The following is an 18,159-nucleotide window of genomic DNA, read 5'->3' as shown; positions in this document are numbered from 1 at the left end:
TAAAACTTCTCACTTCTTAATTAGGACATTTCTTAGTCTCTTGGTTTAGTAAAAAACAAAATTCGGTATCACTCTCAACAACTGAAGCAGAATATATAGCAGCTAGTTTAGCATGTACATAAGTACTATGGATAAAGCAAACCTTAAGAGATTTTGGTTTGAACTACTCCACAACAATTATTTATTGTGATAACACTAGTATTATAAATCTTTCAAAAAATCCTATTCAGCACTCACAAACTAAGCATATTGAGGTGATGCATCATTTTTTACGAGATCATGTTTTAAAAGGTGATATTTCTTTAAATTTTATACCCACAAATGCACAACATGCCGTCATTTTTACTAAACCACTCAAAAAGGAAGATTTTATGAGAATTAGAAGAGAACTTGGTATTTGCTCATTATTGGACTTATAATATTTTTTTTTTGAAAATTTTGTTTTACTTGAATTTTTTTAAGACTAAACTTTTCAGTCGACTGACATTTGTCGATTAGTTGACTGGTAGTTGGTTATTTTTTAAAAAAAAAAATGGAACTGACAACTTACTTGTTTTTAAAAACAAAGGGCAACTGACTTATGCTACAAAACCCCCTGTGTTTCTCTCTCCTCTACAGTAGCTGACCCTTTTCCCTCTTCTCTAAAACCCTCAGTGAATCGACATCCCTCTTCCACTTTCTAGACGATGACAACCTCTACAACGTCGGACGATGTCACTGCAGTGCCAGACGACAACATCCATTCCGTTCCTCACAACGTCCCGTCACTCCCTGAGACAACACCATCTTCGACATGTTCCATTTTCTTTGCCCCTTTTCTTGACAAAGATGTCTCGTCAGAAAACTGTTTCTCGACATGCTTCTCCTTCCTTAAACACACCCATGGCCAACGCACGACATGGTTTTTTCCTTAACCTTCTTCGAAATCCTCTTCTTTATGATAGGTTTGGGTCTATATCGACCCTTCCAATTTTACCCGATCGAAATGTTCTTTTTTATGTCTATGAACGATGTAATCTCAAGGCTTTGTTTAAAAGTATTTCACATCTATTTGACGCTTCTTCTGATCGTGATAACTATCCATTATTGATTCATTTGTTTTACACAAATTTGTAAATCGATCATGATACTGAGTTTATTTCTTCTCTTGTTAGAGATGTCGAAATCAAATTTGATTACAAACTTCTTGGACAAATTCTTAATGTTCCATCTTCTGGCACTCTTCTTAATTCCATTGAACTTGAGGATGAAAAGATTTTCGACCAAATACTACTTTTAGGCTCTCCTCATTGTCCTCCTTTTCAAAATACTAATCTTCAACCTCATACACGAATTGCGAGAAGAATTCTTACTCACAATGTTCTTCCAAAAATAGGTTCTTCTGATTATTTTTCCACTGATCTTTCTACTGCTCTATATGTCTTATTTGGAAATATATCTGCAAACTGGGCAAATGTCTTCTTTACTAATTTATGGAAGCAAAAACCTTTTCTTCCATATGGTTGTATCCTTACTCGAATCTTTAAATATTTTAAAGTGCCTCTAAATACAAAAAAGTTTGTTTCTCAAAAGAAAATCTTTGATCAAACTGTTCTTAAACGAATGAGAATTTTCCATCTAGAACCTTCATCATCTGTATCTCCTATATCTCTTGAACCATCACCATCTCCTATATCTCCTCCATCTCAAGGCAAAAGGAAGAAATTTTCTACTGAAAAAGATGACGATGAAATCCTGAAACGACTTGAAGCTTTGGAACTTCACCAAAACACATTTTGTGAGGATGTTAGTCTATAACTTTCATCTATTCAGTCTGATATAGCTGAACTCAAGGAGATATTAAAGCAACACTTTTCTTGAACTTTGATTGCTATGATAACATTTTTGGTTTGTAATATTTTTTAACTTGTATTTGCATGTATCTTTTTGATACTATGACTCCACCTACTCCTTTTGATCATGACAAAGGGGGAGAACAATATGCATGTGAAATATGTGTGATACATAGAGAACAATATGCATGTATGATATATATTATTTGATATGTTAACTTCTTATGTTTTGATTGCATATTGATAGGGAGCGTAAGTTATTATATCTGTTTATCAATGTTCTATTTGTGACTAGTTTGTCATCATAAAAAGGAAGGGATTGTTAAGACAAGGAAGTTATACACAATAATTTGAGTATGATATTTTGATGATGAACAACTGAAACAACTTGATTTCAGCTATGACAATAAAGAAAGAAGAAAAGAATTGAAGAAGTGTACAAGTTTTACATTGAAAAATTGATTGAAGATTTCATGAAAGTGTAAATCTCTTTAAATTCTTGTAAGCGCCTTACTTTGATTGCATATCTCACTTGCATTACACCTAAGAATACTTAGGAAAACTTTTCTAAAAAGAACCCTTTGCAAAAATAATTTTAGAAAGCCCTTTACCTATATTTTTAGTTTTATCAATTGACTAATAGTCTTATCAGTCGACCAATTTTCTCGCACCTTTTTCAAAGTCAAATGTCTATTTTCTAATCAGTCGACTAATCTACTCTTAGTCGACCGACCTGAATGTCCAATTTTTGAAAAATTTAACAAAAGTCGTCTGAAAGCGTTTTTCAGTCTACTGATGATTTTCATCAGTCGACTAATTTTTCTTTAGTCAACTAATTTTCAAAATCTCAAATTCAAATCTTTTTGGATAGACACAGTAGTCGACTGATTTAACAATCAGTCTGCTAATATTTGATTTCAGCCGACTCATAATTTTTTTAGTCAACTAATATAACTATTTTTTAAAACTTTTCAGAAGTTGCGTTCTTTCATTTTTTAAACATTTTGACTATTCAAAACTGTCAGTTTGATACCCTTTCATACCACAAACGTCTGAAATTCTTCAACTATAAATAAGAGTGAGATCTACACTCAAAATAAATGAATTGAAACATCAAATTCTGTGTTTTTCAGTTTTATTCTTTCAAGCATTCATTTTCTCATTCACAAAGTCTTTTCATTCAAGTTCTTCACTCAAATTTCCTTTGTGAGTCAATGAAATCGTGACTTGAGTATTTCTGAAGCTTTAGAGACCTATTCTACTTCGTTTGCATTCATAAGAAAGGCTCATAGGCTGAAAATCAATTTAATATTCGTTACCAATAATCTCCCAAGATGGGATTAGGCGGACCCCTTCCAAAAGAATAGCTGCCATATATGGCAGAAGGATTCTATCATGAGCCTTCAACTTGACACAAGACCCTTTTTGAATTGATTGGCTTATTGAAATTTAAACATGGTTAAATAATTTTTTAATTTTTAATAAAATGCCTATTTGGTCTGGTGGTTAATGTTTTGTTTTATTTGAAGAGGTCAAGAGATTATCATTGCAATCCATAGATTTTTTGTTACTTTAAATACATGTCCTGGTCAGTTAGACTCATTTACCAGTCCTAAAAAGAAGAAAGAACGGTAGGTTTTACAGCATGGCTTGCTGAGATCCGCTGAGAGCAACCAAAGATAAAAGATGCAACAAAGTGACCATGAAGACACAAATTATTAGTCGGATTAATTGGTTGATTATTTGAGCCCGTTAAAGAAAAACATAACAAATATCAATAATATTTTTAAAATATCACAATTTTATAATGGTATTATTGGATGCGTGTTTGTTGCTTTTGTGTTTTTTTAAAAAGCCTCTATGTTATCGTATTTATTGATATGATATTAATATTTTTTACATAATTCTTTTTTTAGTTTTTGAATAGTTCAAGGAAAAAAATAATCATGAACCATTTGTTGGTTTCCGATTGGTAAAACTAGGGATGCACAGAAGTCAGGCTCGAGCCAAGCTTCATGGCCTTGCGCATAAAGAAAAATTGGTTGTACAAACCATGGCTCAGGATCGGCTTGGCTCGTGTTGAGATGAAAACTTTTATTTTAAAAATGTTTTAAACTTTTTGAAAATTATGTAAAATGTTGTTTTGAAAGAGAAAAACGGTTAAATTTGAACTCATACCACTTTGGATGACTAATGACTTATCCATTAGCATAAAACCTTTCCTTATATTAATATTATGAACAAAATATATACATATATAAATCTAATTTTTTAATAACTATGTGAGCTGAGCTTATTCGAGTTGAACTGTCTGATCAAGCTCAACTCGTTTATTATACCCACCTTGCAGTTTCTTTGTATTTAATGGTTTCATTTTATTTTTGTATAGTTTCTTGTACAGAGTCACTAAAGAACTGAAAATATGAGAATTAAAGTGTGAACCACTATTTTTATGAATTTTTTATTCTTTTCTCTTGAATTTGTAGGGATGTGTAAAACCTGCTCTTGAATCATCCTATTTTTAAAATTAATAACTCATAATCTTCATAAATATTCAAGCATTAAAAAATAAAGTACATGATCCAATGATTGATTCCTAACAAATTCACCATGCCAATGCCAAGCACTTCCACATTGTTGGATTTGCAAAAAAAAAAAAGCGTTGAAAATGCCTTCTAGTTCTTATATTTCAGTTCTTACTTATTTTTAAAATTTTAAATCTACCGATATTTTCTCAAGAGTTTTTCGAGAAAACAAAGTCGCGAGATTATCCCTTGCCGAGATTCGTGACTATGGATCACTGTTTATGTGTGCAATTTTGCTTTAGGAAAGGGACGGTTGAGGGAGGACGCTATGACACTAAAAATAGGAAAATCGGCGGTTTTGCAGAGGGAGGCGTGACTCTGTTCCAGCGGAGAAGGAAGGAGTGAGTCCGAGAGGGATTGGGCATGAGTGAGGAACGCTCGAAAGAAGAGTTGGGGTTGCAGCCGCGTGACTAGAGAGAGAGAGAGAGAGAAAGAGAGAGAGAGGTGGGAAGGTGTGGTTTGGTTCAGATTGCTTCCTTTTTATCTCCTTGCTTTGAGGGAAGAGGTGGGTCAGGTGGTGGTGGTCTAGAGAGAGAGAGAGAGAGAGAGAGAGAATGGGTGGTACTGGGTGCAACAACAAGATAGAGGGTGAGTGCATAAGGAGGCACCACAAGCACGAGGTCGGGCACAACCAGTGCACTTCTTCTCTCGTTAAGCACATCAAAGCTCCCGTCCCTCTGGTGATCTGATTCTTTTTCCCCTTCTCATATTTCTTTCTTTTTAATATCCTTCCTTTTCCTTCTTTTTTTCTGCTTGTTCTTCTCCTCCATCCATCCTTCTTATCTAATATGAGGATTGATTCACCCCCAAGTTCCGGGATTTTGGGAACGATAAGGACTTCTCTCTTTCTTTTTTCTGCGATTTTTCTTTTTGCAGGTTGAGTTGAAAATATCGATTTTATAAGTCTTAATATCAGAGTGATTGGTATGTTCTTTTTTTGCGTTATTAACCTAAATTTTGAACGCGATCTTTTCTTCTTCTTGAGCTTTTCTGTCTTAAGTTGGTGTAAAGAGATGCTTCCGTCTTTCACAAGGATTTTGCTTCTTTTTTTTTTGTTTTGTTTCTCTTTTGCTGAATCAAGATCGGTGGGTTTGTTAAGGAGAGATTTTGGATGGTTTTGTTGTGATATAACAGGGGCCTACTGCTGATGGTTTTGTTATGATATAACAGGGGAGATTATGTCGTTTAAGATCCACTCGGGAAGAGCATAATAAAGATAGATGGATCTTGATTTTCTGTTATAGTCTTCTTTCGAGTGTGAATTGCTTCCGGATCTGTGTCGTTTTAATTTTGATGGGAATTTTTTCTGGGTTCAACCAGAGAAGGATGAATCCACTGGAAGTCGTCCTGTTCCTTGAAACGTTTTATCGCCTTCTTTTCTTCTTGAAGTTTGATTTGCATTTATAAACTATATACTCATCAGACATCTGATGAGTATATAGTTTTGGGATGAAGGCGTAGTTGTTGTTGTTGTTTGTTTTATACTCATCAGACATCTCTTAAATACTCATCAGACATGTCTCTTGATTTCCTTTTGGTGCTTATGATGCGAGAAATACTGCATCCAAATTGCACTTGTGCTCATTCTGAATTACATTTATATTCTGTGCTATTTTTTTGTACCCACAATCAGAAATCCATTGGGGTTTTCTTTCTTCGTTTTCAAAAATCAAAATTATGTGCATGAGTTGTCTATTTTTTTTTTGCTAAAGTTCTCGACTGCTTTTCTTTTTGTTCTTAGTAACAAATTAAGAACATATAAGGAAGGAAATTTTGATGTCACTTAGATTCTCTCAGGATCTCCACGAACATGGTATGTGTTTACTGACTTTCCTACTGTTTCTTACCTAATGAAAAAAAAACACAGGTTTGGTCTCTCGTTCGGAGGTTTGATCAACCACAGAAATACAAGCCATTCATCAGTAGGTGTGTGGCTGGGGAAGATCTGACAATCGGCAGCTTGAGGGAAGTTGATGTGAAATCTGGGCTTCCTGCAACCAGGAGCACGGAGAGACTGGAACTTCTTGACGATGATGAGCACATCCTCAGCATCAGGATAGTTGGAGGCGACCATAGGTTGAAGGTAGAGAGTTCTCGGAACCCAGTCTCTATTTGGCCTTTGGGTTTTTAAGAGTGACGGTTGTTGTATGCATCCAATGCGCCTGTTATGTGTTGCTTATCCTCAGTGAATCTTACTCGTGCTTTCAATTTGTTATGCAATTTAGCAATGGGTAAAACGTATCCTCCTCTATATGTAATACTGTTTCAAGCTTACCCAAAACAGCACAGACTGGTGTTCTTATTGCAGAAATGGTTTCGGTTGGATGTCACTGGGCAAGAAATGGTCCATCCTCTCTCTCTTCTTGGTCTATTTCTATCACCAACAATGGAAGATGGGACAACTTTATGTGCTGTGGCCAGAATTTAACTGCTTTAATTTGCATTTTTTTGTTCTGTATGGGTGGGTCGTGTCATGCTATATTCTTCACCCGATCGCTTCCCACTGAAAACCATATTTCTTTTTGACAAACTTAATGAAATTCTTGTTGCAGAGTCAGCTGGGATTTAGAGCACCTATTTCATTTTTTAAAATGTCTAGTATATGGTCAATGTTGTTTTGTGCGAGTGTGGTAAAATGTTCATGAACCAGCTGAAATCAAAAGGCTTGACCTCTTTTTGTGGTAATGAAAGATAAAGCCGTTTTATTTTGTTGGTATAAAATATGTATAAGGACTTTTAGCGTATGAAGTTTTGATTGTTTGGGTAAACAAACCATGTTTTGGTGCATTTACTGCATTTATACATTGTTCCTCTGATGCAGAAATTCTCAACTTTGTAATATATACTAGACTTTTGATCCAAAGCTTTTAGAGCTATATTTGATTTTATTCTACCCCTTTTGTTTTATACTCATTGGTAGCCTTTATTTTTCTTAATTCAGCCATGTTAGAACTTCACCTGATCTCGTATATGTTGTCCATTGATGACCAAATTAGCCTGATCTTTATCAAAAAGCATGGGACCTGCATTACTCTCTATGGAGGATAGGACCCACTTTTCACAGTTCACTATCTATACTACATTTCTGGAATTGATTATGGTGGATGTGGTCTAATATTACTTTTCCATGTGAGTTTGGGTGTGAATTGGATATCCAACTTTGAAGTGATTTGCCTGTAATGTTACTTATGGAGAAGCAAAGTGATAGCGGAAGAATTCTATGCTGCTGTACCAAATTGCAGCAGTATTGGCTCAATGTTGGTATGCATCATATGAAGCCCTTGAGAAGAACTGACAGTTTTTTCGTGGTTGCAGAACTACTACTCTGTGATCACTCTGCATCCACAGGTCATCGATGGGAGACCAGGGACACTGGTGATCGAGTCATTTGTTGTAGATATTCCAGAAGGAAACACGAAGGATGAGACCTGCTACTTTGTCGAGGCTCTCATTAAATGCAACCTCAAGTCACTCACGGAAGTCTCGGAGAGACTAGCAACTCAGGACAGTACAGAACCCATTGATTGTGTCTGAGTTGTAGGAAGAGTAAGAGAGAGGAAGGCGGTGAGATTTGATTCAGAGATTGATACTGGAGCACACCATGGGTGTAAGACTTTGAGCCTTGAGGTTTTCTTTTCCTGTTTTGCAATGTCAAAACTCTTGTTTCGTCTGTTAAAGGCTGAAAATTTCCCATGCTGTTTTAGCTCATAAAAAAAAGAAGCAGAAAGGAGCCAAAAAGATAAGAAAATAAGAAAAAGGATCTCCATGAATGAAACACATTGTCATATCACTTATTTTTTCTTGTAACCATTTATTACGTGGGGACACCCATGTCGGGGCCGGAAGACCTTTCATGCTGGAAAGTCCTGCCAAACTATGGTCACCAAGGTGAGTCTGTGGCATATCACTTGAGGTTCGGGGTTTTGGTACTTCGTTTTGCAAGTGTTTCCACTCTTGTTTCTGTTTCTTTGTTGAATCATTTTGTTGCTGTTGCGTGCTTTATCTTGCGTGATGGTGTTCATTTTGGCGACTTCATGAGGCGTAGTAGGATTTTATAACTGATTTTCTTGGTATATTGGATCATTTCTGCTGTTGAATTCGGCAAGGAAGGTGACCGGACAAGAAAATTTACGTCACTTTGTATTGAGAAAAATTCTGTAATCGATTAATCCTTGGGTTTTATGTGGTTTTCCAGTGAAACACCTTATAAGAAAGTCTACTAGTCGTCATGAACCTGTAATTTTTCAATTTAAAAATAATAAAAAATAGTATTGTAGTGGGTATGACCTGAGTCTTGTTCGTGCAGTTTTTATTGCGTCCGGGTATGGTTTCTCTTATGGTGCGTTTGATTAAAGGACCCGATACCATACCTGAAAATCGGGGCCAGGTCTGGTTTCACCTGGGTCCAAACCAAACCAAACCCTACATAGTAGTCGCTAAAACAGTGCCATGGTCAACAGAGCACCTCCCTCCCTGTAATGAGATTGCCAAAACCAAAACTGTTGCTTCTCGCTATCAGATAAGATGGTAGACCCAAGGAGTTTGGCGTAGTGGGATGGGGGCCTAGACCATTTGATTGGCAGTGTAGGTTCAAATCCCATGGGTGTCACCCCCGTGTAACCCAAAGCTTGGTGATTACCTAGGGTCGAGTGGTAAGCCCTCGGAGTTTTACACACCGACATGGACAGAGACCGCAAGAACCTGCAAGTATGACAGGCTGAGACAGCACGGCTAGGTCTCTGCGCCTGCGCGGTTTCTCCGAGTAAAAAAAAAAAAAAGATAAGATGGTGATACATATGAACATATAGTCATTTGCAATATATCCTAGTTTTATTGTGATTGTAATGGGTTATTGATGTTCATTCTTTTCCTTTTTTAATAATATAACTATATTTATTCTCTGTCAAAAGATAGAGATATGGAAATTTATGACCAACGATTCCGTGGATTGCTTGCTGAAGTGTTGTTCAGTTTGGTTACCGAAGATTATTGCACCACGGCATCACTGGGGCCAGTTTATATTTGAATGCATTTGTGGAGTCAGATTGATAAATTAAATTTGCACCTATGACTCTCTGCTAGATATTATGGTACAGTTGAGTGCACCAAATACCGAGTAAGAAAAAATATTGGCTATATTCATTGCACCATCCCCGCGGTACAATGCCCGCTGTCAGTGAATGGTTGCTTTCCTTAGCTTTGTTGCCTTTGACCCTGTGCCCACGTGCCGCATCGGTGCCACGTCGCTATCATTGCCCCCCGTCGCTAAGGAGAGAGCTGGGGAGAAAAAAAAAATGGCATTCAATGCCTTATTGCAATGGAAAGAAACACTATGAATCTGGATCTTACAATTTGATTCTTTCTACCTAATCTGTGACCCAATATCAACCACACATTGAACCCCAAGCCCGATTTGAACACGTCTTTGGGGGCATGATTGATCAGATAACACCCATACATGGTTACTTTTTATTATGTGGTCAAATGTAGGGACTTTTAAGAAAAATATTGGTTACTCTGAATAGTATCGTACTGTCTTGTAGAGACCACTCGTCTATGAGGGTGTTGCCTAGGCAAGTTCTCTTAAAAAATCAAGTCCACGATGCATCAAAATATATCGCAATTCAAAACAAATCAAATGTTATTTCAAATAAATACAGTGTTGGACAGGTTGATTTGATAAACCTCACACGTGTCTTTCTATAGAAAGTATGGTTCTCTTTTTTTTATATATATATAATCACTAGAATATGAGAGCTGAAAATATGAGAAGTAATTGTCAACGGCTCTTTTCATGAACTTTTTTGTCCTTTTCTCTTGAATCTGACTATAAGGATGTGATCTACATTCTTGGATTTACAAGAACCCGCATCTGATTTTGATGCATAAACATGATTTTTTTTAAGGTTTTAAAATCAATGGCTCATAATCTTCCTAAACATTCAAGCATTCAAAAATCATATTTTTTTATCGAAAATACATGATCCAATGGTTGATTAACAAATTCCCCATGCCAAGCACATTCACATGGTTGGATTTGTAAAAAAAAAAGGGTTGGAAATGCCCATATTTCTAGTTCTCATATTTCAGTTGTCATATTCTAGTTACTCTCTCTCTTTATATATTGGGTGGGAGTATCATCCAACGCCCGGATGTGTTAACGTGCACCAAGTTTGTAAAAAAAGGACCCTTCAGTGGCAGTTTTATACTATGAATATGGTGAAAAAAAAAGATTTAGTGGCGGTCAAGACCATCGCTTAAATCTCGCTTTTCTTCATAACACGTGCACCTTCGATGTAAAGTAGAACTCAAACTCTTTGTGAGTTCGATATTACACACATGTGTGTGTGTGTGTGAACTAGGAATTTTTAGTACTTTTATTTGCAAATCCAACCCTGCAGATGCATTTGGCGTGGTTCACTTGCTAGGAATAGACTATTGTATCATGTATTTTTAATGAAAAATGTTATCTTTGGATGCTTGAATATTTACGAAAATTGTAAGCCGTTGATTTTCAAGCGTATCTTTCTTATGCATATGTAGACACCCAATTTTTTCGAAATGCTCTTAGGGTTTTAAAGATCATGATGTCAAAAGGACAACCCAATAAAATTCCCTGGGATGGCACAATAGAGTGATATCTTGCCTTGGGATGACACTCTAGAGTGTCACCCTGCCTATTCTTGTCCAGGGACTGCAGGTACTGTTCTGCATTGGGAGGACACTCATGGATACCATCCTACCTTGCGACGAAACTCACAAGTGTCTTTTGCCTCATCGAGCACGTAGATAAGCCTCAAGAAGAGGCGTGCTCTAGCTGGACTCAACCTCTCCATGTGCATGTTCGTGTAGAATTCTTCTAAATGAGCCTTATCCTCCATTAGAATAGGCATGAATCCATTTGGGTTGGATTCAAATCTAGAAAACCTATGATCCATTTTCAATTTTAGACTCTTATAAATAGGAGCTGACCCTATAGTCTAGAGGAACTGAAAATTACATGCAGAGTGTTGGTCAATAGAGAACGCCTACCATAGCCTTGCTCTCACTCTTAATCTCTTTTGGCTTGAGCCCTAAACTACTATACCTATGCGAAGGTGTTGCCGAAGCTATTGCAGCAACAATTATACTTGTGCAGCGGTGCTGCTAGACCAATAAAATAACTAAGTGAATCCTAAAATACAAAAAATGTGATTTTTAGATCAATTTGGTTTAATTTCTATATTCAATTTATTTTTGGCTTAAATACTCTATACATATTTGATCTTTTATTGCATATCTATCTATTCTGATGGTGAGCTTCAAACTGAGATAAAAAAAACCGACCCTTGCTTTACCTTTTTGTAGAGAAGGATGATCAAGGCTAGAAACAAGCATACTACATGTTTTTTGAATCGATTTTAAAAAACTTTTGAGAAATTTGGGTAACTCCTATTCTTAGCCATAAATTTTTATCAACAAATTTTTGTGATAATAGTGGGATGCCATATTTTTTTGAATTTTTTTATAGTTAGAATTGCAGGTGATTTTTGGGTCTTAAAGACACCTAAAACCACCCGTTTTTGTGTATTTCTTGGCTCAAACGGTAGGCCAACTTGGGCATCTAATTAATGTCATCTTGAAGAGGGTCTGTCGTCTGGCACCCACTGTGTCGTATGCTCTATTTTTACTTTTGTACCAAGGCTTTGCTTTTCATAGAGCCTGTCATCTGACCCAATAGACCTTTATGCAGGCTAATGCCATCCACAGAGCCTATCATCTGGCACCTTTTATGTCGTCTGACACACCCTCTACAGATTTTTCATTTGTCGACTCCACCGTATGCAAGCCTGTCGTCCAAGATCTATCGTCCGATGAGTCCTTGCCATCCTTATCTTGTTTGACACTTGTAGACCTCTTTCTGCAGGCTCTGTCACCCTGCTACCCCAGGTCTCTACTGTTCCAGACCCTGCTACCCCAGGTCTTGCCATCCGGTACTCTCTGTGATGTCTGACCCACCCCATCCAACCATCGAGCTTGTCGTCTGAAACTCCCTCCGTCGTCTAGAGTTTTCTACAGGCTACGCTGCCCTGACCCTTTGTCGTATGCATCCTCTGCACCATCTAGCAACCATTCACAGGGTCTGTCGTCTGGATCCCTAACTCAATGTCTGTTGTCCAACAATTCCTTGTCCTCTCGAGCTGTGTCGTCCATCAGCTCTGTCGTCCTGTACAATTTGTGTAATCCAGAGCTAAGCCGTTAAACTGCCTGGGCCATCGTTGTATAACGATAAAAATCTCACCATCGTTCATTCTAGATGGCTGTCCACTATGATTTTTTATAGATTTAGGTTGTTTTGTGATTTTTTGCTTTTTGTTTTCCTTTCTTTTTTTAAATATAGGCCTTTTGCATTTGCATAACTATTAGGTTTAACTTTTATCACAATTATTTTTAAAAACAATTGGTAGAGACAATTCATGTCATTTAGAAGGTAGGAAAATACAACCTTAAGCAAATTAGAGTTTTGCTTAGGACCTTTGTTGATATGATTGTGTGCTCTTCATTTTCACATCCCTTTTTGTAGGAATAAAACCCTTTTTATTTATAATTTCAAAAAAAGCTCTTGTCCTATCATTTCGATCTTGGAATCCTCCCACTAGTACCTTTAAAATGTTAGCTTGAGTTTATTGGTGGTGGTACCTTAAAGCCAAATAATCCAACTATCAATACCATTAAATCATTAACTTAGGTATACAAGTGATGAACCTTGACCCATAGAACCTGAAGTGACCTCACATATTTGTGTAGAAATTTTCAAGAGAATTAGAGTACTCACTTATTTTGAAAATCTCTTGTTTGATTGCTCCTTTGTATGAACTATTGTTTGAGGTATCATGAATACTCGATATAAAAACCGAAAATCGAAATCCCAATCTATTCTTGAAGAACAACCTCTGAGAAATCCCAATCTACGAGATGCTAACTCACCTGATTCAAAGCATCATATTTGATGAGGATCCTAAAAAAAGGAACCATACTGATGTTTCAGATGAGCCTATGAACGACAAGAGAAAAGAAAAATCTCTGATGATCCCAAAATTCAACCCTCGTTGGTATTCTCATTCATCTCGTAAGGACCCCCTATGGGGTATGAGACAAACAACTCTGGCACATATGAGTTCACAAGGAAATGAGTCCCTAGGACCTCGTGTCTCGAATCTCCAACCAAAGAGATGGATGTGTTGGCACAAGAAAGACAATATATAGAGGAAAGATTAAAAAATAAGAAAAAATTAGAAGAGAAAAGAGTATGAATGGGCCTAAGAGACATAAGTAGAAATAAAAAACAAGTGAGCCCAAGAATATGAATATGAGAGAGGCTATAGCCATTGGAGTAAATGTAAAACCCCCCTCCGGCAAAGTCGCCGGAGAGGATAAGCATTAAAAAAAAAAAAAAAACTGCGGTTTCCCAGAGTGGGGGTGAGGATAAACCTCACCCCCCATAATTCGCGGAAAGGGGGGGCGAGGTTATCCTCAGCCCCCACCCTGCGTGAGGGTTATAAAAACCCTCACGCAGGCTCCCCTTTTCTGCACCCTGCACAGAGAGAAAGAGAGAGAGAGAAAGGAGAGACTTACCGGCGATGGCGGCGGCGGCGACGACGGCGACGACGGCGAGGTAAGCCCCTTCCCCCATCTCCTTCTTCGTTCTTCGTTTTTCTGTTAAGAGCTGAGAGGGCCGGCAGCCATGGCTGCCGGGGAGTTACGGTTTAAAAAAAAAAATCAGAAACAGAGAGAGGGGGAGAGAGAGAGAGAGGAGAGAGGGGATCGGCCAGCCGGTCGACGCCGGTGGCCGATCTCCCTGCGTTGGGGGGCGGCCGACACCGACCACCGGCCGATGCCCTCCTGGACACAGTGGAGAGGGTCGGCAGGTGGCCGCCCCCTCCCTGTAAACGAAAGGGGCTTTGCCCCTTTCGGTCCTTTTTAAGCAGACCGAGTCGGTCTGGGGTGACCCGGACCGAACCGGGTGGGTCTGGGTGCGACCTAGACCAATGGCTCGGTCTGGGTCGCGCCTAGACCAAGTACCTTGGAAGAAAAAAAAAATTATAATCTGGTTCGGCCTGGGTGCGACCCAGACCGAACCGGGTCGGTCCGGGTCGCACCCAGACCAAACCGGGTCACGTGGATTGGGCAAACCGGTTCATGTCGAACCGGTTCAAGTCGAACCGGTTCATGCCGAACCGATTCAAGTCGAGCCGGTTCATGCCGAACCGGTCCAGGTCGAACCGGTTCAAGCTGAACCGGTTCGGGTCGAACCGGTTCAAGCTGAACCGGTTCGGGTCGAACCGGTTCAAGCCAAACTGATCCAGTTATTTCGGATTCAGATCGAACCAGTTCAAACCGAATCGGGTCTGAACCGACCCGGTTGAACCAAGGTCCAAACCAAACCTTTCGGATCTGGATCTAGGTTTTTCGGTTCGGCCCCAGTTCAATCTGGACTTGTCTCAAGATCTAGATTAACAGGGTCCAGATCTGAATGGATCAGTCTCGGATTTGGACCCAGTCAGACAGGTCTGGACCCATTCGGATGATCCTGGATTCAGTCAGGCAGATCTGGATCCAATCAGACTGTCCAGGATCCAGTCAATAGGTTCAGATCCAGTCAATCGGGCCTGGATCCAGTCGGACTTGTCTGGATCCAGTCAGAACAGGATGGATCCGGTTCGGATCCAGTCAGACTATTCTAGATTCAGTCAGACTTTTCTGGATCCAGTCATGCAGTTTTGGGATCCAGTTATGAAATGGATCTGAATCCAAACAGATAGGGTTTGGATCCAGATAAGAGTTGGATCATAAGATAGTCTCAGATTGGCCCGAAATCCGAAATGTACCAAGAGATCCATTTGGATTCGTGAGATCCAATTCAGTAAAACAGGCATATCTTCGCACTCCGAACTTGGAATCGAGTGAGGTTTGGTGCGTTGGATTCGTATTGAAGAGGGAAATTCAATAGTCTATGAAATTCAGTCAAACTTGAAATACAGAAACTGTGGTTTCTTTAATAAGATTTAGGAGGGGTATTTTGGTAATTTTAGTAATTTTAGTAAGAAGTTTGTGAACTGATTAAAATATATTACCTGAATGACCAGATCCTAGTGTTAGAGCTTCGTGAGGCTCGATTTCGGAGAGAGCACAGAGTCAGCACTTGAGGTAAGGGATATTATGAGTAATTTTAGAAGTGAATAAACTTGTTTCACGTTGTTTGTCATCGTAGTACTATAGAAGTTATGTGATTAGCATGATAACTTTTAGTGAGACCATGACATGCATAAGTTCCATGTTTGACATTATGAGTTCATTTAAATACATGTTTATTGTGAAATGCATGTAGTTGTAATATGTCCTGCATGATAGAAAGCAATTATAAATGTATGTCTATTTGATCATTACTATCATGCATTGTGATAAGATGTGAGTTTGGTTTTGAGTCCCATTGAGTTCATTCATGTAGTATGAATGAATATTTAGAGTGCAACATGCAGTACCCCTTAAATCCCGGAAGTGGCGACCTATGGCAAGGGCTACCTGGTTCGCGGCCAGAGTGCAGACACCATGGAGAGTGGGCCGCCGATGATTTAATGATGTAGAGACACTGCATCATTGCGTGCTAAGTGAAGAGCGGTGTGAGTCCTAATGTCGTCATGAGATTAAGAATGAGATCGTTGTGATTAGTCATGACACCACTCGTGAGAGAACGAGTGAACTTTGAATTTGAGAATATTGTTTAATGTGTGAACTTAATTATGACTTAGGATTTCACTCACACTGGTTTGGGACTCGAGAGGATCATGGATGGTTGATAACCATCATGTTTAGGATGTAGCATGAATCATGCCGAGATTGAGAGCTTGACCTCCCGGCTAGCTACCGGTGGGGTCCCCATGGTGGTTCACTGCAGTGCCTGGTGGTCTGGGGACCACTGGGAGTGTATGGTTCATTGTCTGGCCAACATGTAGAACTGTGGTGTTCTACAGGGTTGCTACGCCCATAGATGGCTATTACCGGTATAGCCAGCCTAGTGATAGTTGTGTGAAAGAGAGTATTTGAGAATGATAATTGGGGAAATTAAAATATACAAACATGTGTGGTGTATCGAGAATTAAAATAAGACTAGGGGCTTAGAGCCCACTACAGTTGTAAATTGTTGTTTATTTACTTATAATTATTTCTTACTGGGTTGTAGACTCACCCCCATTTTTGTTTAATTACAACTGTAGGTTCCAGGCATTAGATCAGTCGCTTGTGAGCAGTTTTTTTTCAGCCTTCAGCAGAGCAGTGATATATTTTTACTTTCCTTGTCATTGAAAATGATGTAATTGCTTTTCTTCTGTTATGAATGATGACCAATGTAAGAAAAAGTTTTATTATGCAATAAAATGAAAAGTTTTTTTTTAGCCACGTTTTCACTGTGTAAGCTTTGCACTCTTCCCTCTGGGAAGTAATACCAACCGAACTTGGACTCCTGAGGTCCCAGATCGGGGTGTTACAGTAAATCCCAAATGTCTGACCAGGAGAGGAAAATTCACACGCCTTGGTTGACTCACTCAATCTAAACCACATCATTGGAATCAGACAGGAAAATAAAATCTCTAGAAGACATGATCTGAAACCTTAACACTAGAATAAAGTATATGAATACAAATCAGATAGAGTATTTTCTAGAAGACTTTCTACCCGAAGGATGTAATGATGATGGTGAAGATACTCTTCCCAAGTTCTGAAGTTCAGTAGGTGAATGTGCTTCTTCTGGCCCCTCATCATATCATAAGAATCCTCTAATGATCTTTTTCATGCTGCTGATAACACAACCATAGGAATTTAAAGATGCCCATCCAATAATGACGATGATAGCACTGCATTGATGAGCACCAACCTACCCGATCTGGCAAGTAATCTTCCATTCTATGACTCAAGTCTTGCTCTGAACTTTGCAATTAATAGAACACACGTCTCCTTAAGTCTCCCAATGAACAAGGGAAGCCCAAGATAGGGGACTGGGAGCCTCTTACATTTCCCCCTACAAAGTTGCAAAAGATAATTAGTCCTTGTGAGAGGAATGTGGAAAGGGACCATGTTCGATTTTTCTTTGAAGCCTCGAGTGCTCAGCAATGCCCCTAGCAGGGAAAGGAAATGCTTTATTGAATCCCTTTTATCTAGCAAGAAGAATAGGGCATCATCAACATAGAAGCTATGATGCCAACTGAAGTTGTTCATCCGAACCGACACAATTCTACCCATTTCCACTTCATGATTCATGCTTCTAGTCAATCTTTCCATCACTAGAAGGAAAAGATATGGAGACATGGGGTCTCCCCTGCCTGATACCTCTACCACTCTCAAACATATTACCTGCTTCTCCATCTATTACTACTACAAAATGAGTGATTTTGACGCATTGCATCACCAATACTATCTAATCCTTGGTGAAACCGAATACCCTGAGAGACACCTCCAAGAAATTCCATTCAATGCGATCATAAGCCTTCATCAAATCTGTCTTAAATGGGACACTTTTCCTCTTGCTAGATTCCATAAAGTCCACTTGCTAATGGGCCAGGAGCATGCTGTCCTATATTGAACGGCCTTTGAGAAATGCTTATTGATTTTGACTGATGATCTTGTCCAGGATAGGTCTCATTCTGTTCACCATAATCTTAGTTATCACTTTATAAATGAGGTTGCACAGACTGATTAATCAATACTCT

General features: G+C 38.6%; 1 protein-coding gene across 1 annotated transcript; it reads left to right on the top strand.

The window, feature by feature from the left end:
• Nucleotides 1-4,659: 4,659 nt before the first annotated feature.
• On the top strand, nucleotides 4,660-8,208 carry LOC149820077 (abscisic acid receptor PYL8-like). The gene is made up of 3 exons (XM_089983607.1): nucleotides 4,660-5,097; nucleotides 6,285-6,500; nucleotides 7,733-8,208. Exons 1-3 carry the CDS (start codon nucleotides 4,972-4,974, stop codon nucleotides 7,949-7,951), a joined length of 561 nt encoding a protein of 186 aa, XP_089839733.1. The 5' UTR covers nucleotides 4,660-4,971; the 3' UTR covers nucleotides 7,952-8,208.
• Nucleotides 8,209-18,159: the final 9,951 nt, after the last annotated feature.

Source organism: Nuphar pumila, chromosome 12, assembly GCF_984573655.1.
Source record: "Nuphar pumila chromosome 12, dmNupPumi1.hap1.1, whole genome shotgun sequence".
In the NCBI taxonomy this organism is placed as follows: domain Eukaryota; kingdom Viridiplantae; phylum Streptophyta; class Magnoliopsida; order Nymphaeales; family Nymphaeaceae; genus Nuphar; species Nuphar pumila.
The sequence above is the reverse complement of the archived record's forward strand: the minus strand, read 5'-3'. Positions and strand labels throughout refer to the sequence as shown.

Coding starts and splice junctions, on each gene's coding strand:
- LOC149820077 (XM_089983607.1), top strand. CDS start 4,972: ATGGGTGGTACTGGGTGCAACAACAAGATAGAGGGTGAGTGCATAAGG. Junction 5,098..6,284: donor TCAAAGCTCCCGTCCCTCTG/GTGATCTGATTC, acceptor AAAAAAACACAG/GTTTGGTCTCTCGTTCGGAG. Junction 6,501..7,732: donor GAGGCGACCATAGGTTGAAG/GTAGAGAGTTCT, acceptor TCGTGGTTGCAG/AACTACTACTCTGTGATCAC.